Source organism: Aspergillus nidulans, chromosome III, assembly GCF_000011425.1.
Source record: "Aspergillus nidulans FGSC A4 chromosome III".
Lineage (NCBI taxonomy): Eukaryota > Fungi > Ascomycota > Eurotiomycetes > Eurotiales > Aspergillaceae > Aspergillus > Aspergillus nidulans.
Window position 1 is genome coordinate 2,130,083 of NC_066259.1, and position 22,969 is coordinate 2,153,051.

The 22,969-nt window shown below is 49.4% G+C and overlaps 10 protein-coding genes across 10 annotated transcripts, besides 1 other annotated feature; 4 read left to right on the forward strand and 6 right to left on the reverse strand.

Moving 5' to 3' along the window:
- Window positions 1-22,969: part of a sequence feature (contig 1.76 1..153210(-1)) that runs on past both edges of the window.
- Window positions 116-3,255, forward strand: ANIA_04408 (uncharacterized protein; the record flags this gene model as incomplete). Its single annotated transcript, XM_656920.2, has 4 exons — window positions 116-1,128; window positions 1,177-2,133; window positions 2,181-2,743; window positions 2,914-3,255. Exons 1-4 carry the CDS (start codon window positions 330-332, stop codon window positions 3,253-3,255), a joined length of 2,661 nt encoding a protein of 886 aa, XP_662012.1. The 5' UTR covers window positions 116-329.
- ANIA_04407 (RAD52 DNA repair protein RADC) lies at window positions 3,798-5,798 on the reverse strand (the record flags this gene model as incomplete). The annotated part of the gene is made up of 5 exons (XM_656919.1): window positions 3,798-4,846; window positions 4,900-5,071; window positions 5,123-5,302; window positions 5,367-5,453; window positions 5,538-5,798. 5 exons carry the CDS (start codon window positions 5,796-5,798, stop codon window positions 3,798-3,800), a joined length of 1,749 nt encoding a protein of 582 aa, XP_662011.1.
- ANIA_04406 (putative integral ER membrane protein Scs2) lies at window positions 8,443-10,257 on the forward strand (the record flags this gene model as incomplete). The annotated part of the gene is made up of 8 exons (XM_656918.2): window positions 8,443-8,656; window positions 8,718-8,788; window positions 8,851-8,873; window positions 8,928-8,986; window positions 9,044-9,159; window positions 9,208-9,309; window positions 9,379-9,742; window positions 10,241-10,257. The coding sequence occupies exons 1-8, from the start codon at window positions 8,617-8,619 to the stop codon at window positions 10,255-10,257; spliced, it is 792 nt and encodes a 263-aa protein (XP_662010.1). The 5' UTR covers window positions 8,443-8,616.
- Window positions 10,478-12,131, reverse strand: ANIA_04405 (sphingolipid delta(4)-desaturase family protein). The gene is made up of 3 exons (XM_656917.2): window positions 11,859-12,131; window positions 11,517-11,795; window positions 10,478-11,455 (listed from the first exon to the last, which is right to left on the reverse strand). Exons 1-3 carry the CDS (start codon window positions 12,066-12,068, stop codon window positions 10,688-10,690), a joined length of 1,257 nt encoding a protein of 418 aa, XP_662009.1. The 5' UTR covers window positions 12,069-12,131; the 3' UTR covers window positions 10,478-10,687.
- On the reverse strand, window positions 12,305-14,120 carry ANIA_04404 (methionine aminopeptidase 2). The gene is made up of 7 exons (XM_656916.2): window positions 14,041-14,120; window positions 13,853-13,984; window positions 13,180-13,775; window positions 12,865-13,137; window positions 12,654-12,815; window positions 12,518-12,604; window positions 12,305-12,467 (listed from the first exon to the last, which is right to left on the reverse strand). The coding sequence occupies exons 1-7, from the start codon at window positions 14,078-14,080 to the stop codon at window positions 12,411-12,413; spliced, it is 1,347 nt and encodes a 448-aa protein (XP_662008.1). The 5' UTR covers window positions 14,081-14,120; the 3' UTR covers window positions 12,305-12,410.
- On the forward strand, window positions 14,816-15,752 carry ANIA_04403 (DnaJ domain protein; the record flags this gene model as incomplete). Its single annotated transcript, XM_656915.1, has 3 exons — window positions 14,816-14,824; window positions 14,890-14,948; window positions 15,038-15,752. The coding sequence occupies 3 exons, from the start codon at window positions 14,816-14,818 to the stop codon at window positions 15,750-15,752; spliced, it is 783 nt and encodes a 260-aa protein (XP_662007.1).
- Window positions 15,924-17,504, reverse strand: ANIA_04402 (porin). Its single transcript, XM_656914.2, has 6 exons — window positions 17,365-17,504; window positions 17,228-17,261; window positions 17,064-17,152; window positions 16,971-17,001; window positions 16,306-16,808; window positions 15,924-16,242 (listed from the first exon to the last, which is right to left on the reverse strand). The coding sequence occupies exons 1-6, from the start codon at window positions 17,410-17,412 to the stop codon at window positions 16,093-16,095; spliced, it is 855 nt and encodes a 284-aa protein (XP_662006.1). The 5' UTR covers window positions 17,413-17,504; the 3' UTR covers window positions 15,924-16,092.
- Window positions 17,920-20,716, reverse strand: ANIA_04401 (asparagine synthetase B). Its single transcript, XM_656913.2, has 9 exons — window positions 20,350-20,716; window positions 20,211-20,261; window positions 20,119-20,144; window positions 20,032-20,058; window positions 19,937-19,972; window positions 19,696-19,844; window positions 18,384-19,636; window positions 18,227-18,331; window positions 17,920-18,167 (listed from the first exon to the last, which is right to left on the reverse strand). The coding sequence occupies exons 1-9, from the start codon at window positions 20,373-20,375 to the stop codon at window positions 18,125-18,127; spliced, it is 1,716 nt and encodes a 571-aa protein (XP_662005.1). The 5' UTR covers window positions 20,376-20,716; the 3' UTR covers window positions 17,920-18,124.
- Window positions 20,722-21,168, forward strand: ANIA_04400 (uncharacterized protein; the record flags this gene model as incomplete). The annotated part of the gene is made up of 3 exons (XM_656912.1): window positions 20,722-20,743; window positions 20,937-20,965; window positions 21,067-21,168. The coding sequence occupies 3 exons, from the start codon at window positions 20,722-20,724 to the stop codon at window positions 21,166-21,168; spliced, it is 153 nt and encodes a 50-aa protein (XP_662004.1).
- Window positions 21,554-22,625, reverse strand: ANIA_04399 (E2 SUMO-conjugating protein UBC9; the record flags this gene model as incomplete). Its single annotated transcript, XM_050611742.1, has 4 exons — window positions 22,280-22,625; window positions 22,027-22,187; window positions 21,944-21,967; window positions 21,554-21,807 (listed from the first exon to the last, which is right to left on the reverse strand). Exons 1-4 carry the CDS (start codon window positions 22,312-22,314, stop codon window positions 21,554-21,556), a joined length of 474 nt encoding a protein of 157 aa, XP_050467735.1. The 5' UTR covers window positions 22,315-22,625.

Here is a 22,969-nt window from a genome sequence, read left to right on the forward strand (position 1 = left end):
CAGGAGCTTCCGATCATTGGTAAAGAAACAGAGTTAGCGCCCCTTCCGTTCGCTGATCACGGATCACCGCCATTGCATCAGGCCCTTGACTCTGCTGATACCTTGAACTGCTCACAGTCCTTCATCGTCCTACCTCTCGCTTCATCAATATTTGCTGCAATTATTGCATGCGTTCATCTCTATTTATCTAATTTATGTAAATTATAGTCAAATGAGGCCTCTAAACTGGTCATATCTGGCCCGATTCGCCGTCTGATCAGCCTCAACACTATCGCATACTCTCCACAATCCACACTTTCCCCCCCACTCCGCTTTACACAGCGTTCGTTATGACGGATGAGGCGAGTCGGCCTCTGTTGGGCGAGCATCACGACAATAATGCTTCTCCCTATCAAGCGTCGTCTACAAATCAACAGCGTCGCTCCTTTGAAGTGTCTTCGGAGTCAACCCCACTTCTCCATCGCCGCGATGATGATATATCGGCGTACGGTGGTATAGAGTCATCGCGGGCTTCCTCTGCTGCGTCCGGGTCTGTTTCATTAGATGACTACCCCAAAAAACCGCGAAATAAAGCTTGGTGGACGGTATTATGCGGCCTCCTTGCTGTCGGTTCCGTCATTGTCATCCTCATTCTGGCCTTCTTTGTTCCCGAGGTAGTAAAGCAATACGTCAAGGAAGCAGCCATATTTAGACCGACAAACCTATCAGTCGTGTCGGCCACAAGCGAAGGTGTCAGGGCAAGGGTACAAGGGGATATTGTCCTCGATGCTGATCGAGTCAAAAGTGAATCGGCGAGAAATATTGGGCGTTTCGTCACCTGGATTGGGAAAGAGGTCGAAACCGGCCAGTCTGAAGTAATTGTACGCTTACCGGAATACGAAAATGCCCTTGTTGGATCTGCATCCTTGCCTTCCATCAAGGTTAGCATTCGCAACGGCCATGTGAATCACCTTGACTTCGAAGCCGATTTGATTGCTGGCGACATTGAGGGCTTGCGCTCCGTCGCCGTCGACTGGCTGGAAGGGAGACTGGACCGTCTATTACTTCATGGAAGTGTCATTCTCCATATCAAATCAGGCCTGCTGAGCCTGGGAGAGCAGACTCTAGATGACACCGTAGTGTTTGAAGGTAGGTTCAGTCGAGATGAAACCCTGTACTTGCTGATACAATTGCCAGGAGATGACTTCCCGTCTTTACCGGCTGTTGATATCACGAATCTCAACGTACACGACGTAGACTCGCCCGATGACCACGGTGCAATGGCAGTTGATGTTTCGGTCTCTGCTTCACTGGGTTCTCCGTTCGCCCTGCGCATTCCACCACTTGGCTTCAAGGCCATGGTTGCCAACTGCTCGCCACGTGATCCTTATATCTCCGTGGCAGACGTCGTAACACAGGAGATTGCAATCATCCCTGATCGAAGCATCGAGGTCGAGGTTTTTGGTATCATCCGAGGCCTTTCCGATGAGCTTACAGCGAACTGTCCCGGTGAAAAGAGGTCGCCTCTCGATACTCTTCTCACGAGCTACATCCATGGTTCTCAAACCATTATTTACGTTCGCGGAGCGGACGTGCCATCCTTGGGCGCTCCAAGATGGATGACCGACATCCTTAAAACGGTGACGGTACCGCTGTCATTTACAGGACACGCTCTGGATAACCTTGTCAAGAATTTCACCATGACCAATGTTCACTTCACGCTCCCAAACCCTATGGCAGAGCCGGATACTCCTGAATCTCGACCTACAGTTTCTGCTCTGGTGAAAGTGCTGATTAGCGTACCGGAACAGGTGAAATTCGATCTAAATATTCCGCGGATCCGAGCTAAAGCCGATGTCTTCTATCACGCGAAGAAATTAGGATTCCTCGATTTGAAGGAATGGCAGCCTGCAAACTCGACACTCATTGGGAACCCCGACAATACGACGGCGTTGCAAGTGGAATTTCCCATGGATAAAGCACCGCTCGAAGTGACTGATGAGGATGTTTTGACCGACGTACTTTCAAGCTTGATTTTTGAAGGGAAACCCGTGGGACTTACCGTTGCCGCAAATGTGGATGCAGAAATATCTACGGTCCTTGGGAAGTTTGCCGTCCGCGGTATACCAGCTGACGGCAAATTGACTGTAAAGCGTAGGTTACATCATGTATTACGTGCTCTTTCTCTAACCCTCATATAGCGCCTTTCAGCGGTTCACATGGCCTCGCACCACAAGTCGAATCTCTCGAACTGGGGTCTACGACGGAGACCTCGCTTCTTGTGGAAACTATACTGAATTTCACGAATCCGACTCAGTACTCAGCATTGGTGCCATTGCTCGACCTACTCTTGGTCTACAATGACACCAAGGTTGGCCATCTGACGGCGAGAGATGTTACTATAGAACCAGGTACAAATACCGGTGTTAATGTGAATATGCAATGGAGTCCTCTCGATCTCGGCGGACCGTCGGCTGTTCTTGCTGGTCAAGACCTGATTTCGCGGTTTGTCTCAGGCAAGCTCATCTTGACTCAGGCAGCCACTAAGCAACCTCCACTGACTCATGTTCCAGGCTTGAATACTTCAGTAACGATAAAGACGCACGAAGGAACTATCCCAGCTTTACCGAGGCTTGGACAGGCTCTGTCTAGGGTAGGCTTCGAAGTACAAATCCCTAACTTATCTCATAGTGGAGGTCCCGACAAGGATCCAGACCAACCTGGCCAGGACAACGGCCACCAGAACTTCATACAGGACGCTACGGTATTAACTACCTTCCTGGATACTGTTTCTCACGTTGTCCATGCTATTTGATGTAAAACGTATATATGTTGGACATCGTCTTTTGTCCGCAGTATAGATTTTCTTTTCCCAATCGCATATCGGCCATCTAATAGAATAAAACCAGATAACTAACTTCCGAGTGCTCCCAGCTGCACCTCTGGTCATCAACAGCCGAGTTCGCGCTTTCCTCGCCTCTAAACCATACAATCCTGGAAGTCACTTCAATAGAAGCACAGGCTTTCTATGAACATGACCACGAAGTCGGCGCCATCAACTATTATACTCCTTTCTCAATCCTTCCCGGCCTCTCCCATTCGCCGCGGCTTCCTGTTGACCTTAATCTGGGTGGAATCGGCTACGATGCTGTTAAGAGGGCTGTTGGTGGTACACTTGACTTGGATACTATGGCGAAAGTTGGCGTTCGGATTGAGAATTATATTAATACAGTGAATTACTGTGGGAAAGGGATTAAGGCGAAGGTTAAGCTGTGATTTCTTGCTTTAACGAGGAAGACAAAGATTTGAAATCCCCGGCATTCTTGACTTTGGTGTTTCGTTGCGCGGGCATTGGTATTACCTATAGGCAGAATGGAAATTTGGGTTGCCCCCGGCATACCCAGACACGAGTAGAGCGTAGACCTGATTAAGTATTCATTATCGCCGAAAATCTACTATGGGTTTGGCACTTTATTTCGAGAATGATCTATTCATCAAAAAGAAGCACAGATTGCTGTTCGGTGAATAAAATAGCGAAAGGAAAAAAAAGCCACCAAATAGCAGAAGCCGAAGGAAAGTCAAATGGTTCCAGTCCAATGCCTTTAGAAAAATTTGAATCATCATAGAAACAAACACGCGAATGAGCCCAGTTATTTCCATTAGCCCTAGTTTCTCCGTGACGCCGTTCCCCAACTCCCCGAATGTAAGGTCGTGCAAGTTTGCGGTGTGGTGGTTGTACTGAAGCATAGGCGGATATGGTACATGCTTTGTGGAAAGTGAGAGAGGACGGGGGTTGGCATAAGACGAGGTCGATAGTGTTAGTGCTGGTGCTGTTGCTGATGCTGTTGTGCAGACATAGATTCATCGTACTTCGCTCGTTTCGGATCATTCAATCCAGGTGCGGGAGTACATCCGTTCCCACCGGGCAACGTTTCGTTGGTAACGTCGTTCAGAGGTGGTCGTTTCCCGTTCATATTTGGTGCCATTCGGTTGGCGGCGGCGGTGTTGTTTTGTGCAGCAGCTTTAGGGTCAACATTCGGCCGTGTTAGAGGACGGTAAGAGGATACCGATGGACCTCTGTTCATGGGACCGCCGACCACACTGCCGCTGGGGGCGCCGATCTTTCGATGCATTTCTGCGGAGGGATTGATGAAGTCGCGTGTTTGGTTGGATAATGGTGAGGCGCTACCGGCTAGCATTGGTTTTGAGATGGGTATGCTCTTGGTGTGGTCGACGCCGGCCGTCTTGCGGATAGAAGGGCTCTCCGCGTGCGGATTGAAGGCTGGGGCTACGGTGGCGGCGCTATGTGGATTTTCACGTAGCATGTCGGCTCCGCGGGCGGAGAGAAATCCCACGACTGGAGGCCCTTGACCATTTATGCCTGGGGTAGCCGGGACGGCCGTATTTTGCGGTGCTGGGTTTGGTTGTTTTGCACCATGTTCCTGTTTGATGGGTACCTGTGCGCCAGCATCAGAGCCTGTGGCCATGCCATTACTAGCGCGTTGGCCCAGTGGTATTGATCTTCCATTTTGTAGTCCTCCATTTGAACCGGGGAGCGGAACGGATTGTCTTTGATTTGTATATTGATTTTGGGCGGGTGGAGGGAACGGTCGGTTGTTTAGGGCCTGGTTAGGAATCTGCCTGCCCGCTGGGGCAAGGTTCATGGGTCTTTCTGGTTTAGACGGAGTGACAACATGTTGATTGCCACTTGCTTGTGCTCCAAGAGCATGTTTTGGGAGATTTAGATGAGCATTAGGTCTCCCAACAGGGGTTGGCGGTTGGTGCCTTTTTTGAGTGTCTTCTGCTACTATCCCATCCGGGTACTCACCCTCACCGACATTGAAATCAGCCTCATCAAAAACATCACCTGATCCGATCAGCGACCTAGGGTAAAATGAGCTGTACATTGCATCAACTTACTACCGAATTCCGCGTCCATATCAGCGGCACTATTGGTCGAAGTGTTCCTTCCCGCTATTGACGGATTGGGGGGCAGATCGTCGTCTTCCAGAGACGGCTTCACTCGCATTGGTTCTTTTTTTATGGGAGCAAAGTCGGGATGGCGATGCAGATCGCCTACATCCAATTTTGACTGCGGGTATGTCAGTGTCATGAACTAAGGCCAAGGAACGAGGCCACTTACTGGTACCGTCTTCAGTTTCGAAACCTTGGAAATGTAGTCCTTGTCGTATATACAGTTGCCCAAAACATTGCCGAAGTTCCGCAGAGCGCGTTTCAGAGCGTCAGTTGTTGCCTCTTTCTTAGCCTTCTCGAAAGCTGCGGCCTTGCCCTTGCAATTCTCAATATGTCCGTATCCAAGATCCTGATACCCCCAGCCCATCAACGTCGTGTCGAATATCGTAGTTCGGCTAGGGATTCCGACATACCTCGTGGTAAGCTCCATCTTTCAAAGTCACTCTCACTATTACCGATAGGCCCAGGCTCACTTTTCCAGTATTCGGAGACTCGTCAACCTAAGTCAGTATATTCATTAGCAACGCATCTCTCTGCGAGTAGTCATAATATGCGAGCTTCATGATATATGGAACCACACTTACGAAGTCAATCTGGATGTTCTGAATTGAACTCGACCACCCATTGAATCCAAATACCTCGTTGGCAAGATTAATGCATTTATCGGCAGCAAGGTAGTGTACCTTAAGGCCGGCCGCCCCAGGTCGCGAAGAGATGTACTCTGGTCCTAATTTCTTCTCGAGGCGTGCTTGAAGGGCAGCAGCTTCCTCGGGTGTATATTGATTCAATCGTGATGGGGCTTCCTCAAACGGGTTTCTGGCGATGACTCCTGTTGCATCTGGCATTGTGATGCTTGCCGGGCCGCCTCGATGTTGGTCGCCAACGCTGAGACGCGGTACGCGTTAGTTTACGTAGCCTGTCGGAGTTTGGTCGAGAAGTGATGGTGGACTCACGCTGGCATGATTAAGTTTATGAATAGATTACTCTATGAGTTACTCTATGAGAGCTATCATAAGGAGTTGATGTTCTAACTCATGTGGGGTCGCTCAGGCTTAGGCTGAAGCCCATCGTGGAAACGCGTCAGGATGCCCTGCTATGCCGCGAAGTCACGTGAAGAGTCACCCATGTCTTCCCTGAAATGCGTACATCTTACGAGTAGAATTTCTGTGTTTGTTATCTCGCTCTCGACAGTAGTCATGTCCAATCATTATAGCTATTCATCTTAAAATATCTTGCATTAATCATAATATTGTTTCAGCTAGATCAGTTTCTCGGTTCTAATTCTCGAGCTGAGCCTTGCCTTATTCGACGACAAGGCTCGCACTAGGTACGAGTCCAAGATCCTTGAGTGACTCGCCAAAGAACTCAGAATTGAACACCTTCCTTGGAAAGTTCTGGCGAAAGCTGTTGACGTCAATTCCGTCCTCTGTCTTGAGAGCCGATACCACTTCAAGGAGTGTTGTCTCTACTGGCAATGTTTTCATAACATTCCCCTTCGGTGTCTGGAACCGGAGGCGGGTTTCTGTGTAAGCAGAAGCTGGTTTAGAAGCGACAGGTCCGGATGTCGTAGCTGCAGGCGTAGCGGCCGGTTGAACAGGGGGTGCAAGCCCAGCACGTTCAGCCTTTTCACGTTCAGCTCTCAGTCGACGCTCCGCCTTATCCGCTTCGATTCTGGCCTTGACCTGGCGTTTGGCTTCAATGTCATCTAATTTCTCCTGCTTCTTCCTTGCCGCTTCCTTTAATCTCTGCTTTCTCTCGAGTTCCTCTTTAGCATCCTGAGACTCTTTAGTGGCCTTTCTCCGGATTTCCTGGAGCAATGACAACTATTAGCAAAGGTCGATAATCACAACCGTAGCCTCCGCGTACCTCATTTCGCTTCTTGTCAATTTTGTCTTGCTCTGATTGTACGGCGCGCTTAGCTGCCAGCTTCTCCCTGAGTTCCTGTAGCCTGACTTTCTTTTCCTCCTCCGTCAGCGGGGCAATCTCTTCCGTTGACTCGGAGAAATCAACATGCTGGGTTTTGGAAGCATGGAACTCGGCTTGTGCATGGCTTCGGAACTTCTTCCCACATTCATTGCAGGTCAAGCTCCGTGCTTCCTCCCCGGGTTTGAGTGCAGGCGCCCCTTCTTCATCTTCCTCATCAGCTCCCGCGTTTGCCGACTTAATCTCCTCGAGTGACTTGTCTTGGTTTTCTTCGAGCCATTCGAGGGCTCCTTGCACTGCATTTATGGAGAATGAAAATTAGTATGTAGCTTTGGGACGAGGGTCAAGAGGAAACGCACGTCCGCTACTTTTCTTCACTGCTAGTTCAGCGCGCTCTCTATCAAAGCCCATTTCAATGAGCTGATCAATATCTGATGTAGTCATCTGAAATGTGGAAATTGTCTGTTTCGAATGTGATTTTTCTGAAGTGATTGCTGGTTGCGGTGGTGTTTTGGTGAGTATGAGCAGATGCGCAGTGTTGTGTTGGTGAGAAGACCGTGGCTCGTTCGTAGGGTGACGTATCGGTGCGGCGGAAGCCCAACTGCGGGATGACCCGCTCGATCTATGGCCCAGGCCATGACCCATCTATTTACCCAGTGACCAAGAAATATAATTCAGTGATCCCAGTGCTCTGGACACCTTTTAAGTAAACAAGTCGACTCCGGTTGAAATTACAACCTGTTCTAGGGTATGATGTATATCGGCCTTTCAGACATAAAAAAAAGGGCTCATCACTACTACAGAGCTGGATGCCTACGAATATCGTATACTTCGTACTGTCAGTCAAACGACGGCCCCATATAAGCAATCCCTATTGACCTCCGACCTGCTTTCTCATCGCTGTCTAGAATATCGGTAGCTTGAAATGAAGGCATAAGATAGTCTCTGGTCCAACAATCGTAAGTATTTTGGTACGTCGGCAACATGCACGGGTGTTTGCTGTAACATTGACTTCAGCAAGCATGCACTCATCGATCCGAAGGCGTTCTCGAACTCGTGTCAGCAGTGACGATGACTGAATACAAACCGAATGATATATGTATGTGGCCATGGCAAAAAAAAAAAAGTTTTGCTATGAGAGTAAGCGAAGCTCTTCCAGGGAAGAAAGATGTTATTCCAGCATCACATGTTCAGGAACCACATCCGTATCTAGGAACCGTTTCTGCTTCAGTATTCCCGAGGAATCTCTCATCCCATGAACAGTGACACCATCATTCATCCGCAAAACTGCTCAATTAATGACCCATAAGTAAATAGAGAGAACGGAGTAATTCTGCCATGAAATCAAGAGATATTTTGGAGTGGGAGGGTCACGAGCGCGCTGGCAATGATGACTTCACCCAACAGCAGGGCTGAGTCAGCAGTCCGGCCCAACCAGCAGCCGCGACGCTCTTCCCCCAGTAATTTAGGTGGTTTGGTTGCGCCTGAACTTCGGTGTCTGGCTTCAAATCACAACTGCCAGCGCTGACTATCTCCAACTCCCTATACCCATTTTATCGATATCCTGCTATTCCGACTCCCTCACCCAGTCGTCAGGTACCGCCGTGTCTTTGGACTCCCGCTGCTGGCCCAACCTCATCCAGATAACTCCTCTTATCTTGGGCTGATTGCCCTTTGAAACAACCTCCTAGTTTCTGTGCAGTCCTCCCACATAGCGAACAACCATCACATTTTACCACCATGTCCATCCTCCTCGACCCCCCGGACCTTGGCTTTAGACGTACGTCTCTAGGAGCATTCTTGAGTTATGATTCAACCGGGCGTATTGACTTGCGAACTAGGCCCCTTCAATCGTGAAATATGCCAAGTGTTGCACCTCACTAACAACAACCCGGACGCCGTTGTCTTCAAGGTATGCGCTTTAATGTACCGCGCAATTCCTAAGTTGTACGCTAACGTTTGTCACTTTGTTAGGTCAAAACCACCGCTCCCAAACAGTACGTGATAGATCCTGCCTGCTTCGCAGTCGAATCTCACTAAATTATTTTAAGCTACTGTGTCCGACCCAACTCAGGGCGGATAGAACCAGGCAAGCATGTGGAAGTCCAGGGTATGCCTCCGTGTCTTGAAGATTTCTGCGGAACCGGGTGGTTGATTATATGGACAGTGTTATTGCAGGCCATGAAGGACGAACCAGCTCCGGATGCGAAATGCAAGGATAAGTTCCTTGTTCAAACTGTGGCGGTCACCAAGGATATGGAATTCGCCAATGTTAGCTCCATTGTATGTGTTCTTGATACTTCTACATGGCATTCTCTAATTGACCTATAGTTTGAGAAAGCCACCAAATCAGCTATTCAGGAGCGCAAAATACGAGTAGCTTGGCTCCCCGCTGATGAACCCGAAGTCAAGCAAGAAGACACCAATGGCACGGTAAGTTTTATTGTGGCTCACTTCCTAAGTTTTTTTTTTACCCCAGCTCACAAACTATTATCGCATCAGAACGCCCAGAATGATGAAACTCCTTCTTACTCTTCCCCTAAGGGAGATTTTGAGACCCCGGCCGCCAATTTTGCGAAAAGTTCCAACACAACTTCGCCCATACCCGCTCCGGACTTCAACGAGAGTGTCAAGCGGGATTATCCGACTCCGCAAGTAGCTGAAAGCAAATCAGCATCAGCGAAGGCTTCCGTGGCGAGCAGCGCAAAGCAAACCGACTACGAGACTCGGTTGGCAGAAGCTAATGCACAAATTCAGCGCCTAAAAGATAAGCTCGCAGACCAGGGTTTGCGACAGAGAAAGATCGGGAGTGAGAGCGAAAAGTCACCGGCAGCCCTCGCGCAGCAGGTTCAGTCTGTTGAGGCAGGTGTGCCAGTAAGGATTGTGGCAGGTTTATGCCTGCTGAGTTTCTTGATTGCGTATTTCTTTTTCTAACTTCTCGTTATTCCCCCCATTTTTTTCGTTACCCTATACTTATTCCCTACTTCCACTACGGACCACCTGCTTTTTTTTCCCCTTGAGCCGTCTGTCTCTGATTTTTCGTTTGTGAACACTTATATCAAGCCTCTTTTCTTTATTTTTCTTCTTTCCTGTATGCTCTACGGCAATTCATTTCGAGTACTACGGCCTCACGTTGTTGATGTGACGCGTGGTCAATCTTATGGCACAATGAAAAACTAAGAAAGAGCGCGAGAAAGCGGGAGACGAACTCGACAGGGCTGGTGCAGAGGCTGCATGATCAAGTGGCTAAGCAAGTTCTTACGTTCGCTATTAGTATTGTGGCGTGTAGACTGATCTATCTCGTCCTTCGATCCCATGCCTCTGCCTTTTCCCGTTAAAACTTGATGTAAATATTATTCTCCAGGTTACTATCACTTCTAGACGAACGCCCGCCTTGATAGCCAGGCAGATAATATAAGTAATCACCACGAATGGTACTGAATACTTATAGCTTCTTCCCTTCAAGACAGAAACGCGGCTCTTACGGATAGACTGCAAAGCTAAAAGTCAAGCAATCTCGTGCATACTGGTACGTGCCTTTTCTGGAGGAGCTTTTTTTTTGTCTTCTCTGAAGCAAGTCCATAAGACTTGTAGTTGATAGGTTGTAGTATTTAGGGTGTGCAGACTATATATCATATGGATGATAGGAAATCATTATCTCCGATACTGCAAGCATCCATAGCGTACATACCGAAGTGCGCAAAGATATGCGATTACCCAGTTATCATCCGAATCGATCCAATAGAGAGGAATAGAAAGATAGCGAAAATCTGCCTAAGCTACATATATGGGTAGACCTATTTAAACCAGATCAATTCTGAATCTCGCTCTCTTTCCACCCATCATCATTTGCCTCGTCGGGCCCAGCGGAAATTCCCTCTCCTGCACGACCGGTGGCATCACCACCTCCCACAAGACGACCACCTTGTGCCCTCTTAACACGGCACCACGGACCGACATTCTCATCTAGGATAAAGGTCCAAATAACCCAGACCCAGCTCCGGTGGCAGGGTAAAGGCTCGTAAAACTCGCTAGCAATTCGGTGGAGGGTATGAAGTTTTGTCCACGGAATAGCGGGGAAATCGTGGTGCTCATTGTGCAGACCAACGTTGTAGGTGAGAATGTTAAGCGGGCCGTAATATGAGTACGTTTCCGGAGGCGGAAGGGAGGTGAGAGGATGTTTTTCGCCCTTTTCCCCCTTCAGTTCCCGGAGTGATTCTGTGCCATGGTCTACATTTGAAAAAAAGTAGTGCTCGGCGATGAAGTGGCCTGCGCAGGGGTGGAGGGAACCCGCGAGGAAGGAGCTGAGAAGGAGGTAGAGGAGTGGGTTGAGGGAGCCGTTGCAGATCTTTGTGAGTATGTAGTTGAAGGAGAATTGGACGAAGAGGTTTATGAGGTGAATTATTGTGAAGGGCGGACTGTAGATAAACATGGGGCGGACAGCATAGAAGAAGATTTGGAAGGTGCAAAAGAAGGCTTTGCCGAGGAGAGAGTCGAGTACGAAGGCTTCGAAGGCTGTAGGAAGATCGGTGTCGAGGCCAGCGACGCCGAGGGATTTGTGGTGGGTGAGATGGTAGGGCTATTGCATATGATCAGTTTCTTTTTCTATTGCGAACCAAAGGAGTTTAGTATATGCATACCCTGAAAGCGGCGCTGTAGGGCAATCCAATGGGAAGATTGGCAAAGATAGCCAGGAGCCTATTTGCCATAGGTGACCGGAAAGCGAGGTTATGTGATATTTCATGGATGGCAAGGAAGAGGTTTTGGTTCGAAGTGGCTCCGATCACGTACGCCGTTAACCAGAACCGCCAGGAGAAGAAGGACGTTTCGCGGAGAAGGTATGCGCAGCATATCTGGAGGGAAACAACGCCCAGCACCACGTATTTGGTTAACGGCTCTGGTCCGCAGAGCTTGGTTACCTGGAAGATCGTACGAGTTAGCTCTCTGAAGCACAGAGTCGGAAGTGAGGCGGAGAGACGTACTTCTGGGTGTGCTTTGATGATTGCTTGCCGTCGTGAACGGTGCGGCTCCTCCGTGTAGGTCCAGAAGAAATGGTCCTCGATAGAAGAAGTCTCTGGAGGCGGGATTCGCACTGAGGGTTCATCATTTCGTAGGTCTGGAGCTTTGCGGCGATTCTTCGTGGCTGACATGCGGAGCTGCGGTGTAGCAGAGGAGGCGATTGTCGAGGCCATGGTGCGAGGATAAAGGAGGAGAAGGAGAAGTTTTTTTTGAATGAAAAGGGGTTATAGCAGTTCTTAGGCCATCGATTGAGGTGAAAACAGTGCTCGGCCTACAGTAATAGAACAGAACAAAGATATGGTTCGATTCGAAAATGAAACATGGGAGTCCAGTCTCGGAACCTTTGCTTCCCACGTGGGGCGCGCCAACCGTTGGAATAGTCCGACCTACTGCTATGGACAAAGCGATGCCACGCAAAATAAAAAAATCCTTCATTTTGTTCGTCTTTACTTCAAACCTGTTGGTAAGAGCTATGTATCATCTCGTGCGTCCAAATAATATGACCAAGGTTCTAACTAGTAGTCGTCTCCGCGGCTAATAACCTCCTTCACGGTAGGTCGGAGCACGATCGTCTGTAACCAGGGTTAGTCTCTATGTCCGGAAGGCAAAATCTGGGACATACATGTTCGAATTGGGCGGTGTATGAGCCCTTGATGTCACAAAGAGGCGGGTAATCTTGAACAATTCCTGATTGAACCAGGTTGTTCAACTGGGAGGGCATTAGCTAGATGCTCGATTTGGGGTACAACAATACTTACGCCAAGAAGATATTTATCCTGGCCAAGTCGGTCAAGGTAACGACGGCACCAAGGCAGAGTGCCGAAATTCTTGTTGATGACGTTCAAGAGGCTCTTCGCAGAAGATAGCCGCAGAGGAACTTGAGGAGCATTCGCGACCAGCGCATAATGAGAAGTTTCCATCTAATGATCATGAGCTTTCAATCAAGCATGCGGCTCTAAAACAACTTACATCTTCTCTCACGTAGCCCTTTCCGGTACTACCAAAGGTCTCAATGGCGAACACTTCACCCTCCTCCATCTTGGTCTGATCCGAACCCTTCACAATTGGGACACTCTTGCCGCCGTGAATGACGTGCTGGTCAATATTATGACCGTTGAGGTTACGGATAGGCTTGATAGGATACGTTGTCCCGTTCAGCTCGATTTCGTAACTTTCCATAGTTTCTTGGATAGCGGCACCAATGTCACTCATGCGGACATCAATTCCAGCCTCCTGCAACGACTGTCAGCAGTAGATATAGTAATCTAGAAAAAGAACACGTACGCGAATACCAGTATTGGTAGCATCCTTGACAGCCTCAAGCAGAGGATCATACACAGGGTCGAAAGACATGGTAAACGCACTGTCGACGATGCGACCGTTGATATGAGCTCCAAAGTCGACCTTCATCACATCGCCCTGCTGCAATACCATCTTGTTGCCTGCATTCGGGGTATAGTGCGCAGCGCAGTGATTGATGCTCAGGCCGCAAGGGAAACCCATACCGCCCTTGATATTATCACCCTCCTCAAGACCTTGGTGACCGGTCAGCGCACGAACAGAATCCTCAATGCCCTCCGCAATCTCCGTCAAGGTCTGGCCGGGCTTGATGTTCTTCTGTGCATATTGGCGGACCTGACGGTGAACCTCGGCACCTTGGCGGTACTCCTGCAGGAAGTCATTGTTCATACGGTCGAGGTAGCGTTTCTCTTCGTTGGTCGTGCGATACGAATTCTCATTCTTGTACTCGACAATCTCACCCTCGGGGTACTGGCCGTTCGCGAATAGGCTCGACACCGGAACGCGGGGAGGAGAGCTCTGTACTTTGGCGCCACCCTTCTTCTTCTTCTTAGACTTGCGCTTCTTCTTTTTCTTTGCGGCTATAGTCCGTTCTCTCTAGTCAGCGAGGAAATGCCGAAACAGGCCGCGGGCAAGCGAGGTTCGGTTTTAAACATACCTCCGTTGGCTGCACCATCAGCAGCAGCGCCGGCATCGTCAGCATCATCATCCGACTCATCCTCCACCTCTCCGGCATCTGCTTGGCCCGCTTTTGCTGGGCCCGCAGCGGACTCGCCGTTCTGACCGTTCACTGTGGGAGAGGTATTTAGTGATGGCAAATATGGAAAGCGAGACAAGAAAACTCACGGTCAAGCTTCTCAAGCTTCTCACTAGCCTGAGCAGCCATAATGAGAAGATAGAGCAGGGGCAAGGAGACAAAGAAAGGCAGATTGCGGTCTAAACAAGAGGAAAAAATAGGGCGGGGAATTTGCCGATGAGATAATGAGACGCCAAGCCTGGCGCCGCCTCGATGTCTATATCTATATCTTAGGGGTTAAGCAGGGTATCACCTGTTGAAACCAACGTAGATACAAGTAATTATTCCAGACGGGATCTCGCTGAGCTTCTAGCTAGGCACAAAGTAATTGATGTATAGCTGGAGCTGTGTACTTGAGTAGGGCTCGTTTGCCACTCCGCAGTATACCTTTCCTACAGGACGATATGTAATAACACCAGCAGGACTGTATATGTTTATATGCGAACTTCAATCCCCTAGTTACTACTATTCAAACCGTTCTATATAGGAATCAACGATATAGATTTTATAGGCACATTTGCCATGCTTCTATCCTCGGCCCTGGAGGCTGACTCGCGCACTGATGACGCATTGCACCTCCGATAAGCGGCCGACGCCATCAGGAAATGTACTTCCACCCTAATTTCCCATCTACACCCTGGCCACGGACCCCATATCTTCCCACATAAACTGGCAGAGACATGTCTTTTTCTCGCCCTTTGAGGAAGCCAGTCACGCAATTTCTCGATCATTCTCGCTGCCACCAAGCTATCTTTCCGCACGACCGCATCTCCCTTACTTTCAATATCCGCAGCTACGAACCTAATCGCAAAAGTAGATATAAGCATGACCATGGTCAGTACACACGCAAAGCACAATTCTCAACAGCAAGTGTCCGGTTGCTCGCGTCATCTCGAGAGCCAACACTTTACGAAGTCCTCGATGTCCCCGTAACGGCCACGCCGGCCGAGATTAAAAAGTGCGTTTACATGTCCCATCAAGCTCTTACCACTACCTCAACCATACAGTAGAGAGTGCGAGTGCTATGCTGACATATATATCATACAGAAAGTTCTACGCCCTCTCCCTCGCCCACCACCCAGACCGCAATCCCAACGACCCCAGCGCATCCTCGCGCTTCGCCAAAATCTCTTCCGCCTACCAAACCCTCAGCAACAGCGCAAAGCGCTCAACATATGACCGGGACCACGGAATCCACTCGCGAAACTTTCAATCCACGCACTCCACTGCAACACCCGGTCAGCACCCCATGGGCAGCCACAGCAGTCACGGCGCATCATATTTCGGGTCGCGGCCTGCAAGCGGACTCAGTAAACGGCGAGGCGTATTTAAGGGTCCTCCGCCGAGTTTTTACGCGCACGGCGGGTATGGTAATAATAGGGCTCGAAGGGCGGGGGGGTTCTATTCAGCTGGGTCTGGTGCTGGCGGTAGTTCGGCCGGTGCCGCGGGCAGCACTAAGAAAGAAGATGATCCAACGGGGTTTATTGATCGGAATCCAATATCGCATTTTAACGCGCGGGGCCATTATCGAACACAGACGGCAGAGGATGCGCGAAGACAGGAAAGACGGTCCAGGGTGGATGCCGATATCAATGAGCAGTATATAGGTAGTCGCGGAGACTTTGCGTTGCGGTTCATTGCAGTTTCAAGCATCTTGCTGGGTGCGGGCGCATTGGCGGGGTTCCTTCGTTGGCCGAGCAGTGATGGCAGTGTTAATGAGAAGTCGCGCCAAACAAAGTATTCGAGGATGAAAGATGGCTGATGCTATTTTTGCAGGAATGCCAGTTCAGTCTGTCTTGGGCGCATTGTTGTGGTAAACTGTATATAGTCCATAAAGCGGCGGGTTATGTACGGTCTTAAAATTCCTTTAGAGCAGCTATATAGAATTATGTCTACAAGCAATTTCAAAACTCCCTTCAGAGTCCGCAGAACAAAGGAAATGATCATATTGATATACAGTGGTCGCCAATGATTACCTGATATCTAGATATCACGGTCCAACTAATCCTATCTTACTGCCCCTTATATGCAATAACTCGCATACTGGAGCAAAAGAGAGGAGTTGGCACGTCCTAACAGCAAAGAGGAAGGCAAAGAGTCGCTTAAGCCTCGAAAGTGAAGCTGGCGCCAACCTTGTGAGCAGCCTGGTTGAGGTTCTGGGTATCGAAAGAAGCACCAAGGCCGAGGGTAACACCAGGGCGGAGAAGAACGTTGTAAGCCAGGGCGGCAATACCCCGGTCGTTGATCTTGACCTAAATTGAGAGGGGTTTATCAGATCTGCGTGATTCCAATTTTTTTGGGCTAGGACTATTTACCTTGGCAAAGGAAGAAGGATCCAGTCTGTACTTGCTAGCAACCTCAAGGCCGACGGAGTTGCCGGTCTTGGAGTCCCAAGTGGCCTTAGCACCAGCCTCAACCTGAGCGTTGACGCGGTGGTAGTAGCTGGCAGAGAAGACAGTCAGGTTGTTAGCAGCCTGGATGGCAGCGGAGTACTGAGGAACGCTGTAGCCGACGGCAGCGGAGTACTTGGTGATGGCGGCCTTCTGGACATCGTAGCCACCCTCGGCACCGACGAGGAAGCCTTCGTGGCCAAGAACGGCATCGAAGTTTGCAGAGGGGCCGTTGAGGAGATCGAAGAAAGCACGAGCGTGCAGGTTGGGCTGCTTGAAGTGAAGGTTGAGCTTAGCACCCTTGGACTGCTTGGCAGGAAGGTACTGGGTAATGATCTCAGCCTTGAGGCCCTTGGCGATGTTGTTGTCGAGCTCGAGCTTGGTGTCGAGGGCGTTGGCAGTAGTCCACGCCTGGGTGAGGGTGAGGCCTGAGCAAGGACAGATTATTAGCATCAATCTATGTTCGGCGACCCTTGACGTTAAAGTGATTCTAGTGGACGGTGACAAGCAATGCGAACGTGTTATATCAACAACGAGCGCTTTGTCTGGCTTCTTGGGAGTTTTTCGTATGCGATTGTGGGGGCGTTTACCAGTAGGGGCGTCGACGTATTTGGCCTCGAGCTACACAAGGAGGGTGCTGTTAGTGACAGCCTAGATGACATGTATTGGCGATATGTACTTACACTGCCAGCGATAGGACCCTCATGAGCGGACTTGCCCTTCACGTTGAAGGTGACGCCATTGGGGGCCTTGGACTTGACCTCAAGGCTAGCTAAAAACAATCAAATGTCAGCTATGCTCACGATCAAGGCAACGAGCTTGAACAGGCAGCCGGGTAGTTACTTACCAGCAGAGCCGTGGTAGAAGTCCTTGTTAAGGAGCTATCGGATAAAGTGATATTAGCTTGGGATTCCGCGATTCTTCGTCCACCATTGCTAGCTTCATTGCGAAACAATGTGGGAGAATGGCCAACACAGCACGTACATCGTTGGCCGCCTTGGCGATGTCGGAGAAAGCAGCAGGAGCAGCCATTGTGTAGGATTGAATGAGTAATAAGACGATAACGTCAGAGAGTATTAAAGCAGAAAAGTAGCAGAAAGACCTGAGCGAGGAATAGGATGACGAGGGAGGAAGTCGGGAGAAGATTCAATTCAAATCACTTGGGAGGTTGAGTTCGCGTTCCAGTTGCTGGGGCACGGGAAGCTGGCTCAGTTGTGATTGGCCGTGGCGGCAAAACCCGTGAGCAAGGATCCCGACGGTGCCTTAAAACGCCTGGGGCATCCGATATTACCTGACCGAGCTTTGCTTCCGGCAGTCTCGCCAGTCTTTGGTCGACTTCCAGACACCTGAGGCTACACCTAGTCTAAGTACTGTCGCTTAGCCTTTACTTTTGATATGAGAGAGGATTTGACGAGGCACCGCTGAATTTCTACTAGGCTCCTGCCCGTATGGAATCTGTGGGTCATACACTTTCGAAACAGCACATGATCACAAGGTAACCAAAACTCTAAAGCAACTAAGGTCTACAAGAGGAGTTCAGAGAAGAGGCGATGATTTGCATTTTATCTCATCTGGTTTGTTGCGTCGAAGAGCGCGCAGGACTTGACCAGACTGGACCAAACGCTACGCTAATAGTAAAGACTCGCTTGCGTCTAAATGACCATGATCTGTAATAATCATCTATTCATGTTTCTATATCTCAAAAATACGATATGCAATTCGCAAGGACTTGCTATACAATCATCTATTCGGCGTCATCGTACTTGGCGTTGTGGGTAGCAATGGCTCTGGAAAGAAGCATGTAGATTAGCATCAGAGCAGGCAGCTTTACCTCGAATCGACGTACCTTCCACTGGGGTCGCTCTGCTTCGACCATGTGGGGACCCACCGCTCGACTGTGGACGCGCAGTAGGATGGGAAGTGCTCGTCAAACATCATGCGGTACCAGTAACTGTTGCCATGTTAACTTCTCAATTTACGCCAATAGAATGGGAAAGACGTACGCTTCCTTGGTAGTTGGAATATCATCACCCCACTCGGGCTTAGGGTTCTTCATCATCTCGTCGGTGACGTGAAGCTCAGCGTGGTCCTTCAGACCATCGATCCAGCTGTAGCCGACACCGTCACTGAACTGCTCCTTCTGGCGCCAGAGGATCTTGTCGGGCAGGTACGGCTCGACGTCGGGCTCATCGGAAGTGTCGAACGCCTTGCGCAGGATGTATTTCTCAATGCGGTCCTTTGTGATCATCTTCTCCTGGGGATCAACCGACATCGACGTCTCAATGAAGGCCTTGTCGAGGAAAGGAACTCGCGCCTCCAAGCCCCAGGCTGATGTTGACTTGTTGGCTCTGAGGCAGTCTGCCAAGTGCAGGTTCTTTACACGTCTAACGGTTTCCTTGTGGAACTCCTCCTTGTTGGGTGCAGCATGGAAGTAGAGGTACCCGCCGAAGATCTCGTCGCTACCCTCACCACTCAGAACCATCTTGACTCCAAGTCCCTTGATCTTCCGGCTAAGCAGGTACATGGGGGTGGACGCACGGATAGTGGTCACATCGTATGTCTCCAGATGGTAGATAACATCCGATAGGGCGTTGAGACCATCTTCAATAGTGAAGGTGAGGGCGTGGTGCTTGGTTCCCAAAAACTTAGCCACCTCCATGGCAGCCTCTGTGTCGGGAGCACCAGGGAGACCAATGGAGAAAGATTGCAGCTGCTGGAAGGAGTTGACAGTAGAAAGCTCGTTCTCGTCGTCGATACCGACCAGTTCACCGTTGGCCTCGCTCTTGACACCGGAGCTAGCCTTCTGCATGCGCAGAGTTTCCCGCTGAGCAATCGAAGCAACCAAGCTAGAATCAAGACCACCAGACAACAGAACACCATACGGAACTTCTGCCATTAGGCGCTTGCGCACAGACCTCGTGAGAGACTCACGAATCGCCTTGTAATCAACGGGCGTACTGGGAACGTTGGTCGGGTCCCACCATGAGGGTTGGAAGTAGCGGGAAAATTCACCGCTCTTGGAGTCGAAAACATGGCCAGGAGGAAAAGCCTCGACCTTGTCGCAGACGGGGTGCAAACTCTTCAACTCGGAGGCAAAGTATACGGCTCCAGGAGTCTGAGAGGACCAGCCGATGTAGAAACTGCAGATACCAATAGGGTCACGTGCCGCAATAACCCTATCCTCCTTCTTGTCATAAAGAACCCAGGCGAACATGCCATCAAGATGTTTGGGAGCATCGAGACCATATTTCATGTACTACACGAGTCAGTATCCTTTACCACAAACCTCTTCCGCGCTGCTCTAATCGCACATACCAGAGGGATGATGACTTCGCAGTCCGAGTGTGTCTTATAGTTGTATTCCACGTCCAAGGTCTTCCTCACGATGCGGTGGTTGTAAATTTCACCGTTGACGGCCAAGGCGAGGGATTCATCGTCGTTAACGAGGGGCTGAGCGCCGGAGTCTAGAAGCAAATACAGTCTCAGAAAAAGTTCAGGTCGTAAAACGGAGTAATTAAAAGAGCAAAGGAGTCTTAGTGATGAGTAAGGCACATACCGACACCGACGATACACAGACGCTCGTGGCAAAGAACTGGAAAATCCGGTCAGCACCCTATGACTTCGGTCTATACATGGCCCAAAGTCACTAACTCGTCTTATCAGCGATGAAGCTTCCACCTATTGTGCTGTGTTAGGAATGAATTCTTGTCAAAGAAGATCCGCGACCGCATGACTCACTCCAGTCCGGTCCACGATGGCGCACACTGCTACAGTCAGGTACAAATTCCAAATAACGAGTTGAAACTTGCGGAAGAAAAGGAGTGACTTACGCCTTTGCCATGCGCAAAGCTGTAGGCTTGAATGCCTGTACATCCGGATGACTGTCGCAATGTCTGTCAGCCCTGAACGCGCGGCGCACAGATCCCCGCGGAATGGCCGTGGGAGAAAAGAGCAAGTAGAGTAACCTACTGGTGACAGGCGAAGATACCACACATGCTGGCGGTTCGATTGAGCAACGCAGATAGAAATTAGAAGCAAAGACTGCTAGGACGCCCAATCGATTAGAGGGTGAGAAAAGTGCGAATTGGTGACCAGGCCCAGATCGGGGGAGACGGGGGAAATTTTAAAATGTCAAGGTAGGGTCCCGGTCCCGTCGGCGGGGCGGAATCGAGGGGCGATTTCGGCCTCCAAAAAAATCTGGGTGAAAGAGGGACACTGACAGAACTGACTCATCTCGATAAGATAACAGCTACATTCCCAGCGGCGTCATTGGCCGGCAATCGGCCGCGCTAAGGACCAGCTAAGGAAACTCGGACTTATCTTATCCTTCAGAAATTCAAAATGGTTGCTAGACACTTTCGATGTAGGTTTACTACATATTTAGCCGACTCTGGGACATGGCGCTTACTGAGTTATATTTGCTTATGTTACCCTACGAATCCAGGCCGGTGAACCAGGTAAGGCGATCCTCCGCCTTGCACTCAATTTAAGTCCCGTCTACTACTGGTCAATGCGACAACGGGGACACCCCGGCATCTACTAAAGACCCTCAATAGACGGAAACGGAGGTACTCATGACCAGAAAGTAAGTTCTGACCCCATACTTTGCCTCTCTTCGCCGCGTTCCATCTTCACCGAATCATCCCTAGGGAAAAGGATGTCCTACTAGTATGCGAATGACCATAGAAGATGCGATTGAAACGGATGTACGCGGTATATGCGGATATCTCGATTTATGCGTTAAAGAAAATTCCTCACCTATGCACCTCACGAAAAGGCGAAAAATAAATAAAAAAAATTAAAAAATGAATAACGCCGCCCATTATCTCGTTGCTCTGCTGTGTTCGTGTCGTCGAGACGCCATGCTCGCGTGAAAGAAAGGGAAAAGAAAACTAATAGGAGGCCGCCTCTTCATACCAAAGTTTAATGTCCAATCGGTCTGGATGTACAGAGAGCAAATTCCAACTCCAGCCACTCCCATTCCGTTCAGGACAGAAAGTATTCGGCGCAAAACGCATGACTTTCGTCTCTCAATCACAGTGCACACCCCACGTAGAATAAGTCACTTTGGCGCCATATCCGCCGAGACTTCGGTGAGTCGAAATGCAAGAAGGGCCAGGATAGAAAAATGACGATTTGGAGAGAAAGGTTAATCGTCATTGAGTGGCTCAACTTATAAAGCGGGGTTTTCCTTGACAACCTGCTTCACTCGCTTCTCATAAGCAGCTCTGTCTTTCTTGTACATATTATATGCTTCCGCCTGCGCTGGAGACTCGGGATTTGGGTCGTCGAGCAAGTCTTGGATACCAAGAAGGATTTGTTTAATCGTGATTGCCGGCTTCCACGCTTCGTCTTCATTCAAGATTGACAGACAAACAGTCCCAGACGGGTAGACGTTAGGATGAAACAGAGCTGGCACGAACTTGCCTGTTCATAATGACATAAAGTTAGCCCAGAACAGCACAGCAGCATTAGCTTCTAAGCAAGCGGTATTCAATTTAAGAGTCTTGCGACATTCTCGTGAAAGATATTTGTGAGTATGAGCGGGACGAAAGGAACATACATTTGGGTGGCTTGGTAGGGTACTCTGAAAGAGAACAGTCAGTCAACAACTTCGCTTTGAGCTTTTATAGAGTTGCCACGCACCATCAGGAAAAGTGACGTCCAATTTGAAAAGTCCACCTTCCCAGATTGTCCCTTTTTTCCCGGGAATGCCACATTCCCATCGTTTCATATCCAAAACACCCTGGGCCGTACGATGAGGCTTGGCATAAAAGGCGAAAGGATGATCTTTTCGCCATTGCTTCCTGTGCGCGAGTGTGCCTGTCAGCTCAACTCGACTTACTGCGAGAACTGAACAGAGTATATAGTTGCTGGTAAAAGGAGTCAATCAGCCTACCTTTCCTCAGTCAGACGATTCAAACAGAGCGACATGGTTGCAATGCGATGAGGGTAGTAGGCTAGTCGACGAATTGCGAGCGGCGATGCGCGCAAATATGGACACCTCAAAAAAAAGGTAGGACGAAGGCGATGCTATATCCGGATGGTGTGATATGACAACGCGGAAGAGGACAGACGCTGAACGTTGCAGAAAAGACGAAGCGCGGGGGCGTAGGTAGCGAAATGGTTTCTGAAGTGATTCGGTGGTGTTGAAGAGCCGAACTGTTGATAGATGGAGATGATGGTTTGGAGATGATGGTTTTGAAGATGCGGAGAAGTTGGAAGGTAAGTATTGGTCAAGATTAGAGACAGTATAGACAAGATGCTCCCAACGTTATTATCTGCAAACGAAGCTATGATAGATAGAAGTGATGATGGTTAAGTGAGCTGAGCAACCTTAGAATCGCAGCCTGAGGCGAAAACTTCATGCACTGGACTATCAACTGTCACCACATAAAAAGTCACGTGAAAGTATATATCTTACTATCCATCTCATGATGTGTCATTACTAGCGTTTTGCTATTTAAGACATAATCTTCATGACATTCATTGCGCACTGCCCTGGAGCATCCCTTTATTGGTGTTATGGCAGACCATCTCAGCTTTGATCTAGTCAGAAGCTCTGAACAAAGAAACCCGGACTCAGAAG

What these genes read in the sequence shown, in the direction of transcription:
- ANIA_04405 (XM_656917.2), bottom strand. Translation starts at nt 12,068, where the DNA reads ATGGCCTCGACAATCGCCTCCTCTGCTACACCGCAGCTCCGCATGTCA. An exon ending in TCATCAAAGCACACCCAGAA is followed by an intron (nt 11,796 to 11,858) that starts GTACGTCTCTCC and finishes ACGATCTTCCAG; the next exon opens with GTAACCAAGCTCTGCGGACC. An exon ending in CCTACAGCGCCGCTTTCAGG is followed by an intron (nt 11,456 to 11,516) that starts GTATGCATATAC and finishes CATATGCAATAG; the next exon opens with CCCTACCATCTCACCCACCA.
- ANIA_04404 (XM_656916.2), bottom strand. Translation starts at nt 14,080, where the DNA reads ATGGCTGCTCAGGCTAGTGAGAAGCTTGAGAAGCTTGACC. An exon ending in GAAGCTTGAGAAGCTTGACC is followed by an intron (nt 13,985 to 14,040) that starts GTGAGTTTTCTT and finishes CCTCTCCCACAG; the next exon opens with TGAACGGTCAGAACGGCGAG. An exon ending in AGGGCTACGTGAGAGAAGAT is followed by an intron (nt 12,816 to 12,864) that starts GTAAGTTGTTTT and finishes CATGATCATTAG; the next exon opens with ATGGAAACTTCTCATTATGC.
- ANIA_04402 (XM_656914.2), bottom strand. Translation starts at nt 17,412, where the DNA reads ATGGCTGCTCCTGCTGCTTTCTCCGACATCGCCAAGGCGGCCAACGAT. An exon ending in TCGCCAAGGCGGCCAACGAT is followed by an intron (nt 17,262 to 17,364) that starts GTACGTGCTGTG and finishes TTTATCCGATAG; the next exon opens with CTCCTTAACAAGGACTTCTA. An exon ending in CTTCTACCACGGCTCTGCTG is followed by an intron (nt 17,153 to 17,227) that starts GTAAGTAACTAC and finishes GATTGTTTTTAG; the next exon opens with CTAGCCTTGAGGTCAAGTCC.
- ANIA_04401 (XM_656913.2), bottom strand. Translation starts at nt 20,375, where the DNA reads ATGTGTGGTATCTTCGCCTGTCACCA. An exon ending in GCTTTGCGCATGGCAAAGGC is followed by an intron (nt 20,145 to 20,210) that starts GTAAGTCACTCC and finishes TGACTGTAGCAG; the next exon opens with TGTGCGCCATCGTGGACCGG. An exon ending in CCATCGTGGACCGGACTGGA is followed by an intron (nt 20,059 to 20,118) that starts GTGAGTCATGCG and finishes ACAGCACAATAG; the next exon opens with GTGGAAGCTTCATCGCTGAT.